The sequence below is a fragment of the Canis aureus genome, chromosome 5 (assembly GCF_053574225.1).
Source record: "Canis aureus isolate CA01 chromosome 5, VMU_Caureus_v.1.0, whole genome shotgun sequence".
NCBI classification, from domain to species: domain Eukaryota; kingdom Metazoa; phylum Chordata; class Mammalia; order Carnivora; family Canidae; genus Canis; species Canis aureus.
The window spans coordinates 81,846,744-81,870,395 of NC_135615.1; the positions used below are offsets into that span (position 1 = coordinate 81,846,744).

General features: G+C 55.1%; 1 protein-coding gene across 1 annotated transcript in view; it reads right to left on the bottom strand.

Annotated features, from left to right (window-relative positions):
* Positions 1 to 23,652, bottom strand: part of PADI1 (peptidyl arginine deiminase 1) — a 41,164-nt gene that overhangs the window by 16,976 nt on the left and 536 nt on the right. Inside the window, exons 2-6 of the mRNA XM_077899433.1 lie at positions 4,112 to 4,292; positions 2,838 to 2,910; positions 2,168 to 2,229; positions 756 to 873; positions 504 to 629 (exon numbers count right to left, since the gene is read on the bottom strand). Of these exons, the coding sequence (XP_077755559.1) occupies positions 504 to 629; positions 756 to 873; positions 2,168 to 2,229; positions 2,838 to 2,910; positions 4,112 to 4,292 (560 nt within the window). The remainder of the gene's footprint in view (positions 1 to 503; positions 630 to 755; positions 874 to 2,167; positions 2,230 to 2,837; positions 2,911 to 4,111; positions 4,293 to 23,652) is intronic.

Genomic DNA, 23,652 nt, shown 5'->3' on the forward strand with positions numbered 1-23,652 from the left:
CCGTTTGCACAGAGGGAGGTGAGGGGGGAGAAAGATGAGGGCAGGAGAAGCCTCTTGCTATTTATAAAAATGAACACAGGCCGGTCAGGGTTAAGGATTGGTTTTTTTGTTTTGTTTTAAAGCCACAGATTGTGATTCATAAAATCTCTTAGCAGAGCAGCCGGGTCCTCAGGGCTGGCTGGGGCCTCTGCTTCCCGAGTTCCCGCTCCCCCTCGAGCCGGCCCCCTGGGTAGAGGACGGAGCACCCGTGGAAAGAGCAGGAGCCTTGGTGCTTGGGAGACCCAGGTTCGGATCCCTGCTCCGCCAGACAGCGGAATCGTGCATCCGAGCCCGTTACCCCGTCTATAAACCTGGGACTCGTCTTGGAACCTCCTTCTTAGGTGGCATGCTGCGAGCTGAGTTACGGAAGATGCTGGAAGATGGGGCTGGGGTAAGAGAAGAAAGGCTTTGGGGAGCAGAGGATGAGCGGAGCCGGGAGGAAGCAGCCCCACCAGGCCACTCACCCCTAGCACAGAAGACCCCCACTCGCTTGGAGTCCGAGAAGGGCACGTTCAGGACCAGCTTGTGGCTGTCGAAGAGCCTGTCTGGGCCGTCACAGCTCAGCACCATGGGGGACATGTCCTGCAGGTCTGGAGGACGGGTGCCCTTGAGACCACCCTCCCTGCGCCCCTCCAACAGGCCGCCCCCACCGCCTCCCCAGCCACTGCTGCCCACACCACTGCCCTGGCCAACCCCGCACACCCTCCGTCACGCACCATCCAGTGACGTCAGCTGGCTGTCGGTGAGGTCGGGCCCTCTGGACATGACACTGTCCCGGTCACAGTTCACCAGCAGGACGGCCCCATAGCCCTCGGGCCCCCAGCGCCAGGTTTTCTATAATAAAAACAAGAGGCTTTGGGGGTCAGTGGGACCCAGAGGGCCTGGGAAGGGGCTCTGGAGTTGGCCAGGGCCGGCTGCTTTGTTAACACAGAGACTTGCGTATTCGGGGTTTGCTTCAAGATTTAAGGAGGGATCATAGGTTTGGAGACTGGAGTTCCAGGTCTCTTGACCCAGATCCACCCCACTTTTCTGCAGTGAACAACCTGTGCAACCTTACACAGTGGCCATCGCCCTGGAGGAGGAAGGGTGGTGTCCCACCTTCAGGAGGGAGGTTATTCCAGAAAAAACCTTCACCAGCCCATTGAGCTTTGGCCCTGCCTGGGGGACAGAGGCTGCCTTGCCCTGAACTTCACTGGCTGGATGATCCCAGGGAAACGTCCCCCCTCTCAGCACTCTCCCGGGCCCTGTCCCGCAGACATCTCTGGCACCCACCCTCAGTTCCGCAGGCCCTGCAAGGAGGCCTAAGCTGAGGTGGAAGGATGCTGCAGCCCGGCCTCTGACTGCAGCTCTCCCTGACACACCTCTGCTCAGTCCCCCGCACGCCCCACAGGGCAGGGCCCGCTTGCCTTGCGTCACGGAAAGGAAGGCTCTGGGAAATCAGCTCCCAGTCCCAGGGGTGGGATTCACGCTCATCTGGGGGACTTCACAGGGCCACTGCTAGCCCATGGGACACACGTGTCCACCTCTCTTAGTAAATGCTGCCCTATGCCAGGGCGCAAGACGTGACCTGTGCCACAGCCCCACGCACCACCTTAGCCAAGCAACCTTGTGCAGTGAGCCACCCGCACAACCCCCCAAGGCTGCCCCTCCTCATCTTGTCCTCAAAGCCTATCCTCATGGCTCTTTCCCTACAAACTACACCTTCTACCCCTTCCAGGATGGCTTCAGATACTCCCCATATGGTCGTGCCTCGAGCCCACCCCACCCTCCTGTCCACCCAGCCTCTCTGCCAGAGGCCTTGTCTTCTCCCAGCCTTCAACTTCAGCCAGTCACTTGACAATGAGGCTAAGTGTCCATGAGGCACTTACCGTGTCGGGGGGAGGGGGTGCAAATACAGCGAAGGAAGAGGCATCAAGCAAAAGAGCCAACCCCAAGCCCTAAGCGGAGCAGATGGACTCAGGGAGGCTCGCGCACGAGTCGCCCGGCACATCGGTCACACAGTCTAAGTTACGCCCACTTGTCCCAGCCTGGCAGCCTGCAGATGGGCTCCCCACACGGTCGGACCCATCGCCCCCAGGCGGGCCCGCCTGCCAGCCCTGCCATCGTGGGCGAGCCAGCAGAGTTTCACCTTGTCGCCGTGGCTCCTCTTCACCTTGCCCCTGCGAGCCGTGTCGACATCCAGGGAGATGTCTGAAAAGGGAGGGAGAGCAGCTGCCGAGCCGGAGCCAGTTCTGTCCTCACGCCCTTGAGGCCGGGGCCCCGGCGAGCTCTGCCCACGGGACCCAGGAGGACCTATCTGGGGACCACACCGATGCCCAGGAGGCCGTGTGGCCGCCCCCTGGGGCCCTGGATGCTGGGGGGCCCGAGTCTCTGGCCCTTGAATTTCTTGCATATCTACGGATGCTGGATTGCTGGCTCCTGGTGGCCCTGGCTCTGGCCGATGGGGACAAGGCCTGAGGTTCTAGGTGCTGGTTCTGCAGTTCGTAGAGCCGCCTGCCCGGGCTCTGGCTGAAGGTGGCTCGTGGACCCCTGGAGTCCAGGGGGTGGCAGGTGGGACTCGGGATGGAGGAGGCCCACGTGGGTGTAGCTGCTGGGCCGTGGGCAGTGCCGTTTCTGGATTCTGGTGGCCCTAAGCACTGCTGGGTCTCCTTCCCTGGGTCAATTGAAGGCTTCTGAAGAAGCTCCTCAAGGTGGAGGAAGATGGCCATGAGCCTGGCACCAGGGGGCCCCCTGAGACCCCCAAGCGGGCAAGGTGGAGGGTGAGGGGATTCACGGGGAGCCAGGGAGGCGGTGCTTACCGACGCCAGTGAGGTAGAGCACGCTGTGGCCCAGGGCACCGCCCTCGTGCTGCCCGAAGTAGGACACCTTGACCTGTGGGGACAGACACGGTCAGCCCTAAGCTGGCACGGCCACCCCTTCAGAGATGGTAGTGGCAGGGGGCATGGGGAGACACCCCGACAGTCCCGCTTAGAGGCAGGGGCGGCCTGGGCATCTCTAGGTGCTCCCCACTGCAGAAGGTCCAAGGTTCTAGGCTCCTGGCCTGGACTCAGAGCCGCCTTGCCCAGCTAGAGAGGCTGGCCATGCCTCCCTGGCCCCAGGGCTGGGCTGAGGAGCAAGGAGGGCTGAGTAGGGCGGGGTGGATCCCACAGGACACAGCCGGACCCTCGGGAGCCCACGGAGAGGTCAGGGAGGAGGAATGAGGGAAGGGGCAGCTGACGCCTTTGACACGGACAAGTCACTCAGCCTGGTAGGCCTCCGTTTCTTCATCTGTAAAACGGGAACAATGACCACATGCCCTCCCCACCCCCACCTCAATGGCCACAGAGTCTTTCCCACCATCCAGAACCCATGCCAAGCGCTCCACCCAGGCCATCTCAGCGAGCACCCAAGATGGGCCCAGGAGACCGGGCCCATTCACAGGGAGGGCCTCGGCGCTCCCTGCCGGCTCGCAGCCCGTAAGCAGGGGAGGCAGGATTTGAACCCATGGCAGGCCCCAGGGCAGGCCCCAGGGCAGGCTCTCAACAGCTGCACAGCCTCTGCCTTTTCCCCGTCGGGGGAGGAAGGGCCGTGTCCACGGACCAGTGGGTGTCTATGTGTGTGGTGGGTGCCTGGGGGCGGGTGACGAGGGGCTTGTCCGTGAAAGAGAAGCTTTCTTCTTCGATGCGGGGACACACGACATCTGGATAGGCGCCCGTGTCTTCGGGCACGTGTGCGTGCGTGCGTGCGTGTGCACGGGGTGTCGCTACAGAGCCCCACCTGCCACACGTAGGGCTTGCTTTAGGGTCTGTGCGTGGGCGGGTCACAGGGATCAACACGAGGGCGCCCGCGAACTTGAGGGGGTGAGTCGGCAGGCTGTTTTCATGGGAGTATCTACCCGTGGCTGGGGGACGTGGCAGGCTCGGGGTGGGCTTGCGTGTCCCGGGGTGTCTGCAGAGCGGCCCCAAGATGTGCTCTGCGGGTGTCGGCATCAGAGCCTCGTGGGGTCTGGCCGAGGAGAGTGATGGGTGAATGGGGTTGTGCTTGGGCGGGGGTGGGAGACGCAGCCCCTGGCCGCGGAGACGTGGCCTCTTACCTTGAGATCATTCAAGTCCTTACTGGCCGCGTCCACGGACAGGGTCACCTCCACGTCGGCGGCCAGCGGCCAGCGGGACTCATCTGGGGGCACCGTCACCCGTGCTGGGTCGTAGACCACAAACACCTCCACTCCAGAGCTCCCAGAGACCCCGAAGGTCTTGGCCCCCTTGGGCACATCACTGCCAGAAATGAGAGAGGAAAGGTTCCAGGGGGCCCCGAGGGAGACCCCACAGCGGCACCCCCAATAGCTGGGCAGGGGAGCGGGAGGGGCCTGCCCCCGGCCAGGAGACCGGCCGACTGGGCACCGGGCAGCCTGGGCTCCCTCCCTGCTCGATGTGACCCACCCTGGGCACCTGTCCTGTCCTCCGGCCTCAGTCTCCCCATCTGTAACCCGAGGAGTGGGAGCCGAGCACTGGCCGTGGGGCTTCGGCCTAGGCGCAGGGCCCTTTCGCTGGATCCCACACAGTACCCAGGACATGAGACAGACAAAGGGAGCAGGGTGTGAGGCCAACCCACGGCATGTACCCCCCACTCCGTCAGCGGTCCCTGAGGCTCCCGGAGCAGAGGCAGCAGACCTCTGGACCCCCACCCCCACCCCCACCCCAAGACTTCCCATTCTGGACTTCCAAATTCCCCGACCCGATAGGAAACCCACTCGGCTGTCCACCTCTCACCACCCCAACCGCCGCCACCCGATTGCTGGGCAGCTCCTCAGGGGTCTCCCCGGACCCACCTGTGCCCCCTCCAGCCTGCCCTGCACATGGCCCACTGAAGCCAATTGTATTGTTCCTTGCCTCAAAAGCAGTGGTTCCGTCACTCAGTAAAAGGCAAAGGCCTCACGGGACTTACAGGGCCCCCTGTGATCTGCCCCTGCCACCTCCCGACCTCTCCTCCTCACAGAGCTCCCCCCGCCCACTCTGCTCCAGCCACACTGACCTCCTTGCTGTTCCACACAGTTCCCAGTCTGTCCTGCCTCAGGGCCTTTGCACTAGCTCTTCCCCCAGATATCCACAAGGCTCATTCCTTACCCTCTTCAAGGCTTCTCAGTGAAACCCTCCAGCACCCCATTTAATGCTGTGCCTTGCCCCCACCTTCTCCCCCTCCTCCCTATCCCTCAAGCTAGGCCCCCCATGGGGAGCCCATACCCTAGAGGGGCAGTTGGACAACAGCACTGACATGTCGGTCCTTCTCCCTCCCCTATTTGTCATGGCTCTCCCCTGCCGCTCCCCAGACAGCCACCAGCCTCAAGGCCACCACTTAAGGTCATGTCCACTTGCTAGATGCACCTGACTGCAAAGATGCTGGGCCAGAGGGGTCCTCTGGTGTATCCTCCGGCCTCTATCTTTTCCTGGACCCCTGAGGACCCACTGAGATATTGAACCCTCTAGAGTAACCAGTCACCCCACCACGGTCACCTGTGCCCATCAGACTGCCTCCGATGATAATGGTGTCAGTGGTCAGAGTTACAACAACCCCAAGTCCTGCTCAGCACCTGATCTCTGAGGCTCAGCAAGGCAGTTATCATTATCCCCATTTTATAAATGCGGCCGGAGTGGAGAAGGGGCTGGGGCCCTGTGGGCCCACTGGCAAGACCCCCCCACGCCACCCCACACTCGTGGCCCCGCATCCCCGTGGGCCCGGTACCTTCAGGAATTCCTATCTTGCCTGCCCTTCATCCTGGTTTCATTAGTCACCCTAGAAACCCAAGTACCCCAGACGCTCACCCTCTCATCTGACCCCATCTCCCACCTGCCCCCACTCCTGGACAGTCCCACGTGCTGTCACCTGCACCGTGGCCTCAACCACATCTCAGAGTGTTTCCCTGACCTCCGCACTACAACAGAAGCCTGACCCCACAGTGGGCAGGGGCCCCCCTGCAGCCCTGCCAATGGGGCCACTTCCCCCTCACCTCCCCTACCGCCGGGCCCCGAGATGAGCAGGAGCCCAGTGTGCTCCTCTCTGTCACTTCCATGGCATTGTCCCTCTGCCCGCATTCCTAGAGGGGACTGGCTCCTGCCACCAGCTCCAGCGCTGCTGCCCCCACTTCCTATTTCAGTAGCCGTGGGGGTGATGGGCCAGCACCCTGGCGCCCCGGTGCTTGACCTCCTCCTCTTCAGGCGACCCTGGCCCCCATCCAGCCTCGGCCACCCTCGCCCAGGACAGACCCCGAACTCTGTCATTACCAAGAACTGCGCCCGCCACCAGCAGCCCACCGATACCACCTGCTAACCTGCCAGCTCATTCCACTCAGATTCATGACCGCCAACCCCAAGTGACTCTTACCACTGCCTGGCAGCCTCACAACATTTGTGGGGGCTGGAGAGCCTGGTGGGGAGGGGCTAGGGTCTCAGGCCCATCTTGGGGCTCCATCTCCTGGGCACTGGGGTCTTTGGTCCCAAGGTTGCAGATAAGCCAAGTCCTGGGGCCAGGCTTTGGGGTCTGGGCTGTGCGTTCCGACATCCAGGTGGAACTTGTGTGCAGCATCAGAATGAACTGGTACCCAAGACAGGGACAGGACTGGGCCGCCCTGTCTCTCCCTCTGTTTCTCGCCTATGATCCACCCAACCGGAGGTGGAGAGGTGGGGGGTGACAGCTTGGACACCACACCTTTGTCTCTTTGGCTCCTTTCCTTTACAGAAAAATGCCTCGGGAGTTGTGTGTGCTTGCTGCCCAATCCTGTCTCCCCTTGTCCCTATAACCTGCCCCTAATCAGGGTCTCCTCCTCTCTGTGCCAATGAAACCGCTCTCATGCCAGTTCCAGAGGTCCCTTGTCTTCCTCCTCTTGAGATCCATCAGGGACCTCGGACCCAAACGATCAGCTGTCGTCCTTGAAACACTTCTCACTTGGCCTGTGGGACACAGGCTCTCCTCTCCTCCCCTGGGCTTCTCCCTTGCTGCCCTGCCCTCTTAACTGCAGAGTGCCCAGGCAGGGGCAGGCTGGCCCCCCCGTTAACCACTACCAGTTGTGGGGCGAGTGCATATTTAAGTTTATTATTAATGTTACTGATGTCAATGATGTGTAGCACACAGAATATTAACAATAGTACAATATATGTGACTCTTCATTGTAAAATTACTTGTAAATCCCATAAATCCCCCCCCAAATTCTTACAGAATGCCGCCCGCAACCACAGCCAAACAATGCTGGCCATTCAACCACAGCTCCACCAACAGAGTCGCATCCCAATCTGCTCATTCTTTCCCCAATAGATATGTTGTCATGAAATGTGATACGTGACATAAATGTGGATTGATATTTTCATTTGTGTTCAAGAGTAAAATGAAAGCGAAGCCACGGAGACTGGCCTCACTCTATTGGTGATACTAGCAACTTCTTTGCTGAGCCACGTAATACTGGACAAACACCTCACTTTTTTGTGCTAATCACAATGTAACACACTTTTAAATTTAATCTGCGTTACTTTCCTTCATCAATAAAACAATAAATGGAGTTCCGGTTTGTAGGCTTTGCCAATTTCTGTGGTCTAGAGACTTCCACCAATGGTCAATTTCAAGTTACCGATGCAATGTCACTGAATTCAGAGTCGCAAAGAAATGCACAATAGCACCCCCTAAATAACAATTTCTACCATAGAAAGGTGAATGACCTCAGAGCATAGATTATGGTAGAGTATAGTAAAATAGTAAGGAAGTGGTGCATTTTGAGTTATTACCTTTGTTTTAAACATAATTTATTGAATTGTAAGCACATAGAGTTTAATTTTAAATACTGTCATGGCTGTGTTTGGCAACAGGCTCATAAACTTCCTAAAAAAATGGAGAATTGGGTCCTGTTAGGGAAGGACCCTGCGCTACTGCTAAAAATGTGTACTGTTCACCTCGCCCCTAGCCTTCTCCAAAGGAAATCACAATCTTTACCAGGTGACTATGCACTGGGGGAAAGGAAATAATCAGACTTTTCCAGCTATATTGGACACGAGCTGTGAACTGAGGCTAATTGCAGGAGACTCACATTTCATGGCCATCTGCCAGTCAGAGTAGAGGCTTGCAGTGGTCAGGTGACCAATGGGTTTAGCTCAGATCCAGCTACCAGTGGGTCGAGTGGGCCTGTGATTCCATTCTGTGGCTTCCTCCCCTCCAGTTCCAGACTGCATTATTGGAGTAGCACTAAGCAACAGGCACGGTCACCTAGTATGCACTCCTGTAAGTGTGCCCCAGCTGGCTCGAGCCTACCTGGTGCTCAGTTCTCTTGTCTGGTGACACCCACCCCCATGATGATCACCATGTTGATATGCTTAGAACCCTTACTTTCCATCTCCAGACCCATATAGTTAACTGCTTTTTGAACATCTCCCTTGAGTGTCTAACGGGCACTTTAAATTTAACATGTCCATATATAATGATAAAGGGAACAATCCAACAAGAAGATATAACAATTGTAAATATTTATGCACCCAACCTGGGAGCACCCAAATACATAAAGTAGCTAATAACAAACATAAAGGAAGTAATTGACAGTAATACGATCATAGTAGGAAACTTTAACATCTCACTTACATCAGTGGACAGATCATCCAAACAGAAAATTAACAAGGAAACAGTGGCTTGGAGTGACACGTTGGACCAGATGGATATAACAGATACATAGAGAATATTCCATCCCAAAACAGCAGAGTACACATTCATTTCAAGTGCAGACAGAACTTTCTCCAGAATCAAGATCACATATTAGGCCACAGAACAAGTCTCAAAAAATTCAAAATGATTAAAGTCATACCATGCATCTTTTCTGACTACAATACTATGAAACTAGAAGTCGACCACAAGAAAAAAATCTAGAAAGACCACAAATACATATGGAGGTTAAATAACATGCCACTAAACAATGAATGTTTCAATCAATGAAACAAGCAATCAAAGAGGAAATAAAAAAGTACATGGAGACAAATGAAAATGAAAGTGGTCCAAAATCTTTGGGATGCAGCAAAAGCTGTTTTAAGAAGGAAGTTTATAACCAATACAGGCCTAGCTCAAGAAGCAAAGCTCAAACAACCTAATCTTACACCTAATCGAGCTAGAAAAAGAACAACAAACAAAATTAAAAACCAGTAGAAGGAAGGAAATTCTAAAACTCAGAGAAGAAATAAATGAAATAGAAACTAAAAAAACAACAGAACAGATTAACGAAACCAGGATCTGGTTCTTTAAAAAGATCAAACAAAATTGATAAACTTCAGCCAGACTCGAAGAGAAAGAGAGAGAACTCAAATAAACAAAATCAGAAACAAAAGAGGAGAAATAAACAGACACAACAGAAATACAAATGATTGTAAGACAATATTATGAAAAATGACGTATCAGAAATTGGACAACCTAGAAGAAATGAATATATTCCTTGAAACATACAACCTACCAAAACTGAATCAGAAAGAAATAGAAAATTTGAACAGACTGATTACCAGCAATGAAATTGAATCAGTAATCAAAAAACTCCCAACAAATGAAAGTCCAGGACCAGATGGCTTCACAGGTGAATTCTACCAAATGTTTAAAGAAAAGTTAATACCTATTCTTCTCAAACTATTCCAAAAAACAGAGAGGTAGAAAGCTTCCAAATTCATTCTATGAGGACATGATCCTGATACCAAAACCAGATAAAGACATCAAAAAAGAGAACTACAGGCCAATATCTCTCATGAACACAGATGCAAAAATCCTCAACAAAATGTTAGCAAAAATACACTAAAAAATTATTCACCACAATCAAGTGGGATTTATTACTGGGATACAAGAGTGGTTCGATATTTGCAAATCAATCATCATGATACATCACATAACAAGAAGGATAAAAACCATATGATCACTTCAGCAGATGGAGAAAAAGCATTCAACAAAGCACAACATCCCTTCATGATAAAAATCCTCAACAAGATGAGCACTGGGTGTTATACTATATGTTGGCAAATTGAATTTAAATAACTTTTTAAAAATTCTCAATAAAGTAGGTTTAGAGGGAACATACCTTTAAGTCTTAAATAAAAGTCCACAGCTAACATCATACTCGATGGTAAAAAACTGAGAGCTTTTCCCCTAAGATCAGGAACAAGACCAGGATGTCCACTCTCACCACTGTTATTTAACATAGTATTGGAAGTCCTTGCTACAGCAATTAGACAAGAAAAAGAAATAAAAGATATCCAAACTGGTAAGGAATAAACTCACTATTTGCAGATGACATGATACCGTATATAGAAAGCCCTAAAGACTACACCAAAAAACTACTAGAACTGAGAAGTGAATTCAGTAAGGTCGCGGGATACAAAACCAATATACAGAAATCTGTCACATTTCTATACACTAAACATCAAGTAGCAGAAATAGAAATTAACAAAATAATCTCATTTATAATTCCACCATAAATAAAAATACCTTTTATTTATAAATTTATAAATAAAAATTATTTTATAAATAATAAAATACCTAGGAGTAAACTCAAGGAGGTGAAAGACCTTTATGTTGAAAACTATAAGACATGAAAGAAATTGAAAACCACACAAACAAATGGAAAGATATTCCATGCTCATGGATTAGAAGAACAAATATTGTTAAAGTGTCCCTGCTACTCAAAATAATCTACAGATTTAGGGGATCCCTGGGTGGTGCAGCGGTTTGGCGCCTGCCTTTGGCCCAGGGCATGATCCTGGAGACCCGGGATCAAATCCCGCGTCGGGCTCCCGGTGCATGGAGCCTGCTTCTCCCTCTGCCTGTGCCTCTGCCTCTCTCTCTCTCTCTCTCTCTCTCTCTCTCTCTCTGTGTGACTATCATAAATTAAAAAAAAATTTTAAAAATCTCTAAAGATTTAATGCAATCTCTATCAAAATACCAACAGCATTTTTCACAGAACTATAAAAAATAATCCTAAAATTTGTATGGAACTACAAAAGACCCCAAATTATCCAAAGCAATCTTGAAAAAGAAGAACAAAACTAGAGATATCATAATTCCAGATATCAAGATACACTACCAAGCTACAGTAATCAAAACAGTATGATACTGGCACAAAAATAGACATGTAGATCAATGGAACAGAATAGAAAACCCAGAAATAAACCTACAATTATATGGTCAATTATCTTCAACAAAGGAGACAAGAATATGCATTGGGAAAAAGACAGTCTCTTCAAAAAATGGTATTGGGAAAACTAGGCAGCAAAAGAATGAAAGTGGATCACTTTCTAACACCATACACAGAAATAAACTCAGAATAAATTAAGGACCTAAATGTGAGCCCTGAAACCATAAAAACTCTAGAAGAGAACATAGGCAGTAATCTCTCTGATATCAGCCATGGCAACATTTTTCTAGATATGTCTCCTGACGCAAGGGAAACAAATGCAAAAATAAACTATTGGGACTACATCAAAATAGAAAGTTTCTGCAAAGTGAAGGAAACAATCAACAAGACAAAAAGGCAGCCTACTGCATGGGAGAAGATATTTGCAAATGATATATCCAATAAAGAGTCAATATCCAAAATATATAAAGAACTGATACAACCCAACACCCAAAAAACCCAAATAATTCAATTGAAAATGGCAAGAAGACATGAACAGACATGTCTCCAAAGAAGACATCCAGATGGCCAACAGACACATGAAAAGATGCTCGACATCATTCATCACTGGGGAGATGCAAATCAAAATCACAATGAGGAATCACCTCACACCTGTCAGAATGGCTAAACTCAAAAACACAAGAAACAACAAGTGTTGGTGAGGATGCAGAGAAAAGAGAACTTTCATGCACTGTTGGGAATGCAAACCGGTGCAGCCATTGTGGAAAATAGTATGGAGGTTCCTCAAAAAATTAAAAATAGAACTACTCTATGATCCAGTAATTCCCCTACTGAGTGTTTACCCAAGTCACGTGAAAACACTAATTTGAAAAGATACATGCACCCTTAAGTTTATCGACAATAGCCAAATTATGGAAGCAGCCCATGTGTCTGTTGATAGATGAATGGATAAAAAATATGTGGTATAAAGATGCATAAAAATATATAAATATGCATGTATAAACATGCGTATACTATATGCATACAATATTTATAGTATATAAATATATATTTTTATATACGCAATGGAATATTATACAGCCATAAAAAAGAATAAATCTTGCCATTTGCAACAACATGGATGGATCTAGAAGGTATAATGCTGAGTGAAATAAGTTAGAGAAACACAAATATCCCGTCATTACCTTTATATGTAGAATTTAAGAAACAAAACGAATGAACAAGAAAAAAAGAGACAAACCAAAAATCAGATTCTTAACTATAAAGAACAAACTGATGGCTAACAGAGGGGAGGTTGGGGTGGGAGGCCGGGGGCAGGATGGGAATTAATGAGCACACTTAAAATGATAAGCGCTGAGTTGCCAAATCACTATATTGTGCACCTGAAACTAGTATAACACCGTATGTCAGATACTGGAATAATTTTTTTTTTTAAGTTCTAGGGGGATCCCTGGGTGGCTCAGCAGTTTAGCACCTGCCTTTGGCCCAGGGCGCGATCCTGGAGTCCCGGGATCGAGTCCCATGTTGGGCTCCCAGCATGGAGCCTGCTTCTCCCTCCTCCTGTGTCTCTGCCTCTCTCTCTCTCTCTCTATGTCTATCATGAATAAATAAATTAAAAAAAATAAAAATAAAAAAGTTCTAGGGCAGCCCAGGTGGCTCAGCGATTTGGCGCCACCTTCAGCCCAGGGCCTGATCCTGGAGACCCGGGATCCAGTCGCACGTCGGGCTCCCTGCATGGAGTCTGCTTCTCCCCCTGCCTGTGTCTCTGCCTCTCTCTCTCTCTCTGTCATGACTAAATAAATAAAAATCTTTTTAAAAAAAAGTAAAAGAAGTTCTACTCTAAAAAGCAATATTGATTAATTGATTGATTGATTTAAAGTGTCCCAAACCAAACTCCCACTTCCGGACCCCTGCGTGATCTAAACCACTCCATCCTCGGCTTCAGCCTGGGGTCCCCTCCCTCCCTCGCGCTCACACCCAGCGCCCCAGCAAAGCCTAAGGACTCCACCTTCACGTCGCCTCCAGAGCGGACACTCTCACCTCCCCAACGGCTCACACCCCGGGGCGGAGCACCAACCGCTTCCACGTGGATTTTTACAACAGGCTGGTCTCCCGCCTGCACTCCTGCGGCCCTCAGTCTGTTCTGGATGTAACAGTAGAAGGGTCCTCTTTAAAAAAAAAAAAAAAAAAAAAAAAGTCCTATGCTGTCCCTCCCACTCATCAGCCTTCCACAGAGCCAAACTGGCTTCCTGCCCACTTGGCTCCCCTCTCCGCCCTCCCCAGCTCCTTGCTCTGCCTCTAGCGCGCCCAGCTCACGCCCACCTCAGGCCCTTTGCACCTGCCGTTCCCCTCGCTCAGAATGTTCAGCTGGTAGATATCCATTGGGTCCCCGGCCCTCATTTCCTTCTCAGAGAGGTCTTCTCTGACCAATTTAGGACAGTGTGAGAGGAAGACACCATGAGGCCCAGGCTCCCTCCCCCGTGAGCCAGCTTCTTTCCACCTGACACAGTCTCCTTATTTTGACGTATTTGCTTATTACCTTTCCCTCCTGCGTCTCCCTCTGGAATGCAGGGATTTTATTCCCCACTTTGCTCTCTCTAACGCTACTGGCACCTGAGCGCCCCGTTTGGTGCCCAGCACCCACCAGGGGCACAAACAATGAGGACAGGGCAAGCCAGAAACTGGGACTGCCAGGCTGGGGGCAGCGGGTGGGGGGGGGGCTGCGCTGGACCAGAATCCGACCCCCTGGCCCCAGGGCCTTTGCCCGCGCACCCCGAGGGCCGGTGGCACCCGCTGCAGAGGGGCTCCAGCTCCACGGAGGTGGAGACGCCCAGCCAGGACCTGCCAGCCCCAGGCACTGCCCTTTCGAGGGGGCGGGGCTCCGTGCAGCCAATCCCCAGCTTCAGGCAAAAGGTGACATTTCCAAGTCACGGCCCTGGCTCCGGACTCCCTATTTAGGGTAAGAAATAACAGTAACAGTAATAACAACGACGGTAAAGGAAGAGGGGCCAGAGCGGGAACAAATGCCCTGGGGCTTCCAAGCCCAGCCCGCTTTTCGCTGCCTGTGCCCCTGCTCAGCTGTTGCCATCCCTGGGGTCCTGGGCCAGCAGGTGCCAGGTGAGTCCCTCGGAGGCCGGGCCTCGGGGAGGGGGGGCGACAGGCAGGAGGGACGCCCAGGGCTCCGCCTCCACCCTTGCAGGTGTCTCCCGCCCTCTAGCCCACCCCCACCCCCCCAGCTCCCCGCAGCCTTCCCTGGTCTGTCACCGCCACCCAGGTGGTTTCACTTAGGTCGCTGCTCAGGGTGGAAAAGGTGTGAAAGAGCTGAGGGGACTCCAGTGGGAGCTTTGCAGACTGGGAGGAGGGGGAGAGAGGAAGGAAAGGGGGGAGAGGAAGGAAAGGGGGGAGAGGAAGGAAAGGGGGGAGAGGAGGGAAAGGGGGGAGAGGAGGGAAAGGGGGAAAAGGAAGGAGGAGAGGAGGGGAGAGGAGGGGGTAGGGGGAGAAGAGGGGAGGGGGAGGGGAGGGGACAGAAGAGGGGGAAGGGGAGGGGGAGAGGAGGGGGGGGAGGAGAGGACCCTGGGAGGGGGCTGCGGCTTCCGGCTGGTGCGCATGCCTGGCGGCTTATGGGTTATGCGGGGCAGGCACTTGCAGCTCAGATTCTCTTCCCTTGACGGCCTCCCCCGACCCGCCCGGTCCTCGAAGGGGGGACTCGCGCTGCCTTCCCCATGGCTCGGGCTCCCGGATCTGCGGGGGCCGTGGATGAAGGGCTGCTGGGGGGGGCTGTGGGCTAGGAGCCTCCAGGTGACACCTGCCCGCTTGCCGCCCTTGGGTGCAGCCCCCAGCCCCACCCCAACCTCACAGGCAGGTGACACAAAGCATGTGAAAGCTCCCCTCAGAGGAGAGGGTCTCCGTCATTCCCACGCATGCAGTCATCGTGTCCTTGTCATCACGTCCACGCTGACGCCCACCGGCGGGTGCCCTCACCTTGCCCTGCTTCCCAGAGCCCTTCTCCTGCCTCTGCAGGGGTGCGGGGTGAGGATGCGGATGGGGGCAGTGGAACCTTCTGCATTCTTGAAGACCCACTTCAACTGCCACCTCTTCCACGGAGGGAAGTGCGAGTTCTGTGTGGAGCGTGGGCTCAAACCCGCTCACTCAACTGCTCTGAGCCTCTACTTCCCCCCTCTGTGAAAGGGGCAAAACCCAGGGAGCTACCTCCTAGGGCTGTTGGGGGATCCCATGAGATGATGCATTTCAAGCCCTTGGCACACAGTAGGAGTTTCATAGGCATTAGTGCCACTGCCACCGTTACGGTTACTGTCCCCGGGACCCCCAGCAGCCCAGCCCACTCGGGCCAGCTCTCCGCGTCCCCTGTGTTCCCACAGCACTGGTTCAGACCTTCCTTGGGGGCCCCTTCACCATCCGTCTGTGTCACCCAGAGCAGCGTCCTGGCTGACTCGTCCTGCGCATCCCTGCGCCCCGTGCCCAGCCTGGACCTGTGTGCCAGGCTCATAAAGAGGCTGCAAGGAGAAGAGTCAATGCTTAGAGAATCTCCTAGAAGGAGGCGCAGAGGGTGGGACGGAGGATCTCAAGTCAGCAGGAACCCAGCCCACCTGCTGTGGCGAGGTGTGTGCCCCCCCACCTGATAAGGCGTAAGCACAGGGTGTCCCGGGGGTAATAGTGGGGAGGGGTATGCTGCAGGCATGTGCTCAGGTTTTGACACCCATGATCTCATCTACACGTACCCTCCCAGGTATGTGTTGCTGTCCTCATTTGACCCACGAAGAAATCCCAGAGAGGTTAAGTAACTTTCCTAGGGTCACACAGCTGGCAGAGGGAGGAGGGAGCAGCAGGTTTGTCTTCTATTTTGTGCTGGCCTGGCTGACATTAAAAGGAGCATGCGTGCCCTGAGCGTGCCCCCAGCGGGGACCGGAAGGATGAGTTAGGTGGGGAAGATGTAGGAAGGAAAAAGGAAAATGTCAAAACCTTGCAACACAAGCTCCTCAACATGGTTGCTTGGGAGTGGGTGGGGGACGGAGGCGGTGGCCAAGGCAGCGTGTGGGGCACCGAGTCAGGAAAGCCATGTCCCTTCCTCGCCACACGTGCACCTGAACTTTGCAGGGGTGAGGTCGGTGCAGGGCAAGAGGGCAGCCAGCGCCCATGACCTCCTGGCTCCTGCTTGCCCTAAACAGTGAGTCCTCTGCAGGGTGTTCATAGGCCTCAGGTCGGAGAAGGGTCCCAGAGATCATCCTGGCCTGCCTGCTGCCCCCCGCAGGACTCTGTGCTTGAGGGGCGCCTGGGGGGCTCAGCGGTGGAGCATCTGCCTTCAGCCCAGGGCGTGACCCCGGGGTCCTGGAGCCTGCTTCTCCCTCTGCCTGTGTCTCTGCCTCTCTCTGTGTCTCTCATGAATAAATAAATAAAAATTTTTTAAAAGGGCTGTGCTTGAATACTTCCGGTGACAGACAACTCACTACCTCACACTCCTTTGTGTTTTGACAGCTCAGGTAATTGGAAAGCTTTTCCTTTGCTTAGCTGCACCCTGGCTCCCGGAAGCCTCCTCCCACGGGGGTTCAGCAGGCCACACCTTACTTACCACTTGGCCTCCGAGGAGAAGAGAAACACAATAGTCGTGGAGAAGTCCCTCCCATGCCCTCCATCATACCAGCCCCTGGGAATAGAGCTGGGGGTCTGGGGCCCCTCTTCCCAGCCTAGGGTCTGGGCAGGGAGGGCAGAATGGTGCTGACTCGGCCTCCAGCTGGGTGGGTGGGGATGGGGCAGGGTGGCAAAGGACTCGTGTGCCCTGGAGGGCTGCCCAGGGCACCGTGCTGGGCAAAGGCAAAGGCAGGAGAAGAGAATGATGTAGAATCAGATGGAAGAACTGAGGAGTGAGCCAGTGGGCAGCCCTTGAGCTGCCTGGCCCGGCCGAGCCAATAGCCACCCTCACACCTGACCGGACACCTGCCCACTGGATGCCCCCAAGGTGCCACCTCCCAATGTCCTAGACTTGGAGTTTTCTGGACTGAAGCCACAAGGAATGCCAGCTGGCGGGTCCTCTCTGGAGCGGCCAGCCCTGGGGGTGCTTCTGCTGGGGGCCCAGACCCGCCGTGGCCGACAGTCCCAGCAGGCCGACCAGCCCCCTGCAGGCTCCCGTCCTAAGGGGCATCACCCTGCAGGGGCACATGGAGCGTCCGGTTAGTGCCGCTGGCCACTCGGCCTCAGCGCACATTCCCCGAGCACCTGCTGTGTGTCCGGTGAAAGCAGAGAGGAATCGCCCCGGCCCTACCCTCGACGAGTCCACACCACGGTCTGCGCCGCACTTCTATCCCACTCCAATTCCATCGCCTGGGCCCTGCCTGCGGGGCAGGGAAGTTAAATATTCTTCTTCCTATTTTACAGACTGAGATTCAAAGGGAGGCCACACACAGGGACCTGAGTGACAGAGCTGGGATTTGACCCCACCGGGGACTGACTCCAAAGCTCAACCTCAGCCTTGACCCCACTCCACCCCTCGAGCAGACCCAGCAACGGAGGAGATGCTCAGATAATGAGGCCTTAAAAAAAATTTTAAAAAAAGGATAATGAGGCCTTTGGGGGTCGAAGTAAACCTGGGTTCAAATCCCAGCTCCAGCCTTTCGTGGGCTGCGTGCCTTTGGACAAGTCCCTTGACCTCTCTACGTCTCACTTTCTTCAACTGCCATTTGGGGATCCTTTGAGATGTCTGCACCGCACAGGTTTGTTGTGACACTTCATCGGGATAAGGTAGTGAGCACTTGCTATGGTGTCACCCCTGTCCCTGCGGTCGCCAGGGCTTGGGGAGCGAGCAGGTGCTGGTGCGAGGGCTGGTGGATAAGAGGAGCCCCGTACCTCCCTTCACTAACATGTGGGTTGGGAACATCCACATCCTGAAGTCCTTTTGGCTCCCAGACTGCGACAGGAGCCCGTGACAGGCAGGACTGGGCCGTGTCCCCGCCGAGTGCCGAGCCCAGCACGGAGCTGCACACAGGGCAGGTGTGCAGAGGCATCTGCTAAGTGACCACCATGGGGCAAAGGCCGCAGAAGGTCCCCCAGCTTCCCCACCCCAGTGCGGCTTTCTCCCTGGGCCTCCCCGGGGTGCTGGCTGCGGCTGACAGAGGTCAGGGGAGGGCAAACGGCTGGCACCTTGCAGACTCCCCATCACGGGCACACATTCTCGCCTCAACCTGGAAGGGCGCAGGGCAGGGCTGTGCTCTCTCCCTCTTTCTTCCCTTCCTTCCCAGAGATTACAATCGTGGGTAACCTGTGCCCTGTCATTGCTCACGGAGGGGCACGCCCAGGGCCTGGAAGGAAGGAGGGCGCACCCGGGGCAGGCCTTCCTGGGACCCCCTGCCTTCCTGGGAGTGGGGGCTGGACCGGGGGTGCCAGTCTCAGCGCCAGGCCTCCCCAGCAGAGGCACGCAGGGGCTGGGGACGAGAACCTCTCCGCGCGCACGAGCGAGAGAGACAGACGGAGAGAGCGCGAGCCCAGAGCTGTGGATGGGAAGTCACCCATGAGTCACTCCTTCCCTCTCCCCGTGGGGTCACCATGCATGCCCGTGCGTATGCATTTCGTGCCTTATGAAATTCCTTGTCTGTAAAATGGGGGCCAAAGCCACAGGTATGAACAACAAGCAATGTTATCCCCACCTCTCGTGGGCGGAGCAGCCACAGCGAGGCTAAGCCACGGGCCCGAGGTCACACAGCCTGCAAGTCTAAGCCTGAGCCCCACCCAGAGGTCGTGACTACCAGCCACCCTGTTCTCAGCAGCGGGTGCTGTGTTGACTCCCAGATGGTCCCAGCGCCACAGAGTTCCCCCTCGGTGCCCGGGGAGGATGGAACCCGCCTGCCTTCCCAGTCCTCGCCCGGGCCCAGCAGACGCACCAGCTGTACCCGCCACGGGGTCCAACCAGCCCTGCCTTAGCCCACCCATCCCAGCGCGGTGCCCGGGACCCCGGCGGGGGCGGGCGGGCTCACAGCCGTGGCTGGAGCACCTTCAGGGCCCCACGTGGCCGTGGACTCCAGTGCGGGTGACTGGCCTCCCCGGGCCATTTGGAGGCCCGAACACAGCGCCCGACCTCCGGAGAGGGCAGGCCCCCGCCAAGAGCTCCCAGATGGTCCCAGCTCCCTCGTGCTGTCTGCAGGGCGCCCGTCCAGGCCCACAGCTGAGGCCCACCTCCTGGGCTCCCCCCATAGCTGGGGAGGAATTTGCCAGCTCTTTCTTTCTTTCTTTCTCTATTTTAAAAGATTCACATATTTACTTATTTATTTATTTTAAAGGGAAGGAGAGAGAGAGAGGGCAGAGGGAGAGGGAGAGAGAATGCCAAGTAGATGGCACGCCCGACATGAGGCTCGGCCCCACAATGTTGAGATCTCGACCTGAGCCGAGACCAAGAGTTGGATGCCCAACCAACTGAGGCACCCAGGGGCCACTTGCCAGTTCCTTCTAGCCCCACATCCCGCCCACAACATCTGCGAGCCTCAGGACCCCTTGGCAGAGCTAAACAGCTGCTCAGCAGCCACCAAGAAGGGAGTGGAAGCCTCTCTGGAGGGCGCGAAGCTGAGGACATGTCAGACGGAGAGCGTTTTGGGGTCGAGAGGGATCCACGTCACATGTGAGCCACCCTCCCATTCCTGGCGTCTCGAGCGCTCTCTCAGGGTCCCCGGCTGGTCGGCCCCCCAGCGAGGAAGGGCAGGGACTGGGCGGAGAAGGGGCAGCTGGGGGCTGGCAGTGAGGGCGGCAGGAAGGAAAACCGAAGGCGCAGAATGAGGCTGGGTTCAAAGACCAGAGATGATGGGAGTGGCAGGGAGGGGAGGGCCCGTGGTCTCAAATGGCAGGTGGCCAGGCGGACCAGGGAGGCAGGGACGCCTGCAGGATGGAGGAGCGGCTGACCTCGGAGGACCACCCGATGCCAACGCTTCCCGTTCCGAGAGCACACACTCCACGGCCCGTGTCCACACTCTACATGGATCGCCACCCGCGCGGCGTAGGGAGACCCCGAAGTCTCCAAGCACCTCACGTCTAAACTGTGACATTACTTCTAATGAAGGAATGCGGTGTGGCCCAGGAGGGAGCCGGGCCGAGACACGGTCCTCACCCGGCCCTTCAGCCCAGGTCCAGCCCGGCTCTTGGGGCCTGTCCGTCATACGAATTAGCGTCTCCACAACCCTGTCATTATCCCGTGAGCAGCACAATTATGCTTCATTGTACTTCTGTGCACGTTAAAAGCATCAATTTACTCAATGTAAACATTAAGAATATACACACCACAGGTTTTATAACTCTGTTTTGGCATTTTCGGGGTTTTGGAAAGACACAGCAGCCCAGGGAAAAGCAGCAGCCTGGGGCCAGTCTCTGGCTCATCAGCGGCCTGCGGAGGCCTCCTCTCTGGGCACCCGAACTCCGCCAGCCTGATCTGAAGACTCTATTTTGCCCTGATGCTTTGCAGAACTGGGGGAGGCTGGGTTGGGACCCGGGAGGATGTCTGTGTCCCCCACCCAGCCAGCCTTCTCGTCCTGGCCAGGGAGTAAACATTCATTACCGCCTCTGGCCTGGAGCTCTGATTCTGGCCTCTGGGCAGACAAAGGGGGTGAGACTGCACCACGAATCGATTCCCCCCCACACCGCCCACCCCCTCTTCTTTGGCGTGCGTCCTCTGGGGGCCACCTCCAAGCACGGGCAGGGACAAGCAGAGCAGTCTGACCAGACCGGGAGGGTCAGGATGGAGAGCCAGCGCGCTGGGGTGACAGGTCAGGATGGTGAGTTAGGCCATGGAGTGAGGGGATGGTGTAGAATCTTAGCACACCCAGAGTCGGGCGTTTTCCAAAGGTTCCCGGGGCTGGGGCACACAGTTACCCCAAAGACAAACATTGCTCCACACAGTGCACACAGCACCAGGGGAGTTCATCACTCCCCATGATGTCACCCCGCATGCCCACTCACTGGCCCTCCTGGGGGGCTTGGCCTCCCGGCAGCTCAGGTGACCCACAAACCACCTCTTCGGTGCAGGGGCGGGGTACTCCCCCACTTTTACCAGCAAAGGCTAAGTAGAGACCCCTGCTTGGTCTCAGCTGGAGCCAGACTCGTGGCAATGGGGGTGGAGAGGCCCCACACTGATCATCATGTGCAGCCCAGGCCCTGGGTGACCTTTAGGCTCTCTTCAAACCTTCCCAGGCTGATAATTTCATGCCTCTTTCTCTACCCATCCCAGACCAGATGGCTGGGAAGTTCTTCCTTACATCTACTCTTAAACCAAACTGCTGCAGATTAAAGCTTTATTTTCTAGAGACCCTCCGTGGCTACATCCCTAGTCAAGACCAATGCCCAGCGTGAAGGGTCCTCAAGGGCTGTCGGGTGGGGATCTCTCAAAATGCTCACTCAGGGGGCGCCTGGGTGGCTCAGTTGGCTCAGGTCTTGATCTCATGGTCATGGGTTCAAGCCCCGTGTTTAAAATAGAATAGAATAGGGCAGCCCGGGTGGCTCAGCGGTTTAGCGCCGCCTTCAGCCCAGGGCCTGATCCTGGAGTCCTGGGATCAAGTCCCACGTCGGGCTCCCTGCATGGAGCCTGCTTCTCCCTCTGCCTCTTTCTCTCTCTCTGTGTGTGTGTCTCTCATAAATAAATAAATAAAATCTTTAAAAAATAGCATAGAATAGAATAAAACAAAATAAAGTGCTCACTCAGAAATAGCACTGAAGTAGCGCCCCCTCCCAGGGTCAACCAGAGCACAGCAGCTGTGGCTGACCCAGGCAGCTTCCTCATGCTCCATGGCTGGGCCAGGGCCCGAATCTGAGGATGCTGAGGTGCTTGGTGATCCCAAAGGGATTCCCAGACAGCACAGCCCTCTGTTCCCACCACACACAGCCCGATCTGTCCTCTGTTCCTCTGACCTTCTGAGACGTGATGGGAGGAAAAGGGACCAGAGAACAGGGAGCCCACAGAGCTGTCGGAGCTGTGAGCACCCTCTCTGCCTTCCAGGGACCCTACACAGCCAGGGTCTCATTTACTCCCCACCCTGCCCCGTGGAGGTCCGTGCTATTGTCAGCTGAGGAAGCCACGGCTCAGAGAAGGGCAGCGGCTTGCCCGGGGCATACAGCCACGAATGGAGCTAGGATGACAAACCAAGTCTGTCCAGCTCAGAATCTGGTGCTTGACCTCCCCAAGAGGGAGGGGACTTAGCTCACCCTCTTGGGACTCAGATAAGGGAGGAGGCCCAGCAAAGGGCCAGTGACTTGGCCCACGCCAGACAGCAAGTCAGCAGTAGAGCCAGGACCAGAACCCGTGTCTCCGGGCTCCCAGTAAAATGCTTCTGGCCTTAGTCAGCCGCACCATGTAGGCCTAAGTTTCTGAAATGACCTTCCCCTGGGGATGAGAGCAGAGGCCTGGATGACCATCCCCTGGGGATGAGAGCAGAGGCCTGGATGACCATCCCCTGGGGATGAGAGCAGAGGCCTGGATGACCATCCCCTGGGGATGAGAGTAGAGGCCTGGATGACCGTCCCCTGGGGATGAGAGTAGAGGCCTGGATGACCATCCCCTGGGGATGAGAGCAAAGGTCCGGAATCGGACCGTGGGCGCCCACTAGCCACCCCTTCCTTGCCCTTGGTGTGAAAGCAGGGTGGCCAGACAAAGCTGGAGGCCCAGCTAAATATGCATTTCAGCTAAGCAGCAGTTTTTAAAAACATAAGGATGACCCAGACAATATGCTGGAATAATTCTTTGTTGTCTCTCTCAAAAGTGTACTTAACTGGGCACCCTGGTTTCCCATTTGCTAAGCCTGGGAAACGCTACGTTGAAGGGACAGGAGAAAATAAGGTCTAGGCTGGTCCCAGAGAAGCAGCCCCACACCAGGGCTTCCGACAGGACTCAGAGCCGAGGTCCGGCCTCCATGCATCCTGGCTCCCCCTCCTCAGCCCTGTCCCTGGGGCCGCAGGCCACTGTCAGAGGGGTCAGGAGGGCTTCCGGGACACAGGCTCACCTGAGGCCAAGTGGGAAGTCAGGCCCTGCATTCACTAGCCAGACTGGGACAGCACAGCACCTGAGATCCAGGAGTGCAGCGAGAGCCCAGTCTCCCCAGCCCCCACCTCCTCGGAGAGGGGGGCCTCCACCCTGAGCCCCTTATCTGCAGAGGCTCCAGCCCCATCTGATCCAGCAGGGATGGAGTCCATAGACAGTGTCAGAGCTGGAAAGGCTGCCCAAGACCCCCCAAGTCCAGCTCCCTGGGCCCCCATCTGGGCAGAGCCAGGACAGAGAGGACTCAGGCCAAAGGGAGAAGCCGATTCTTCTGGGGCCCTTAAGATGTCACCAGGGCTACCATCGCCACCAGCGCCATCGTCATCACGGTGGCAAACATGAGACCGGGTCTTATTCTAGGTTCTTGTCTTTTATTAACTCCTTGAATCATCCCTCTGACACTCCCTCCTGATCCCAATCACCCTGGCGGGCCTCCAAGGATCGAGCTGCCACACACCCCACACCTCTCCACCTCAGACAGATGGGT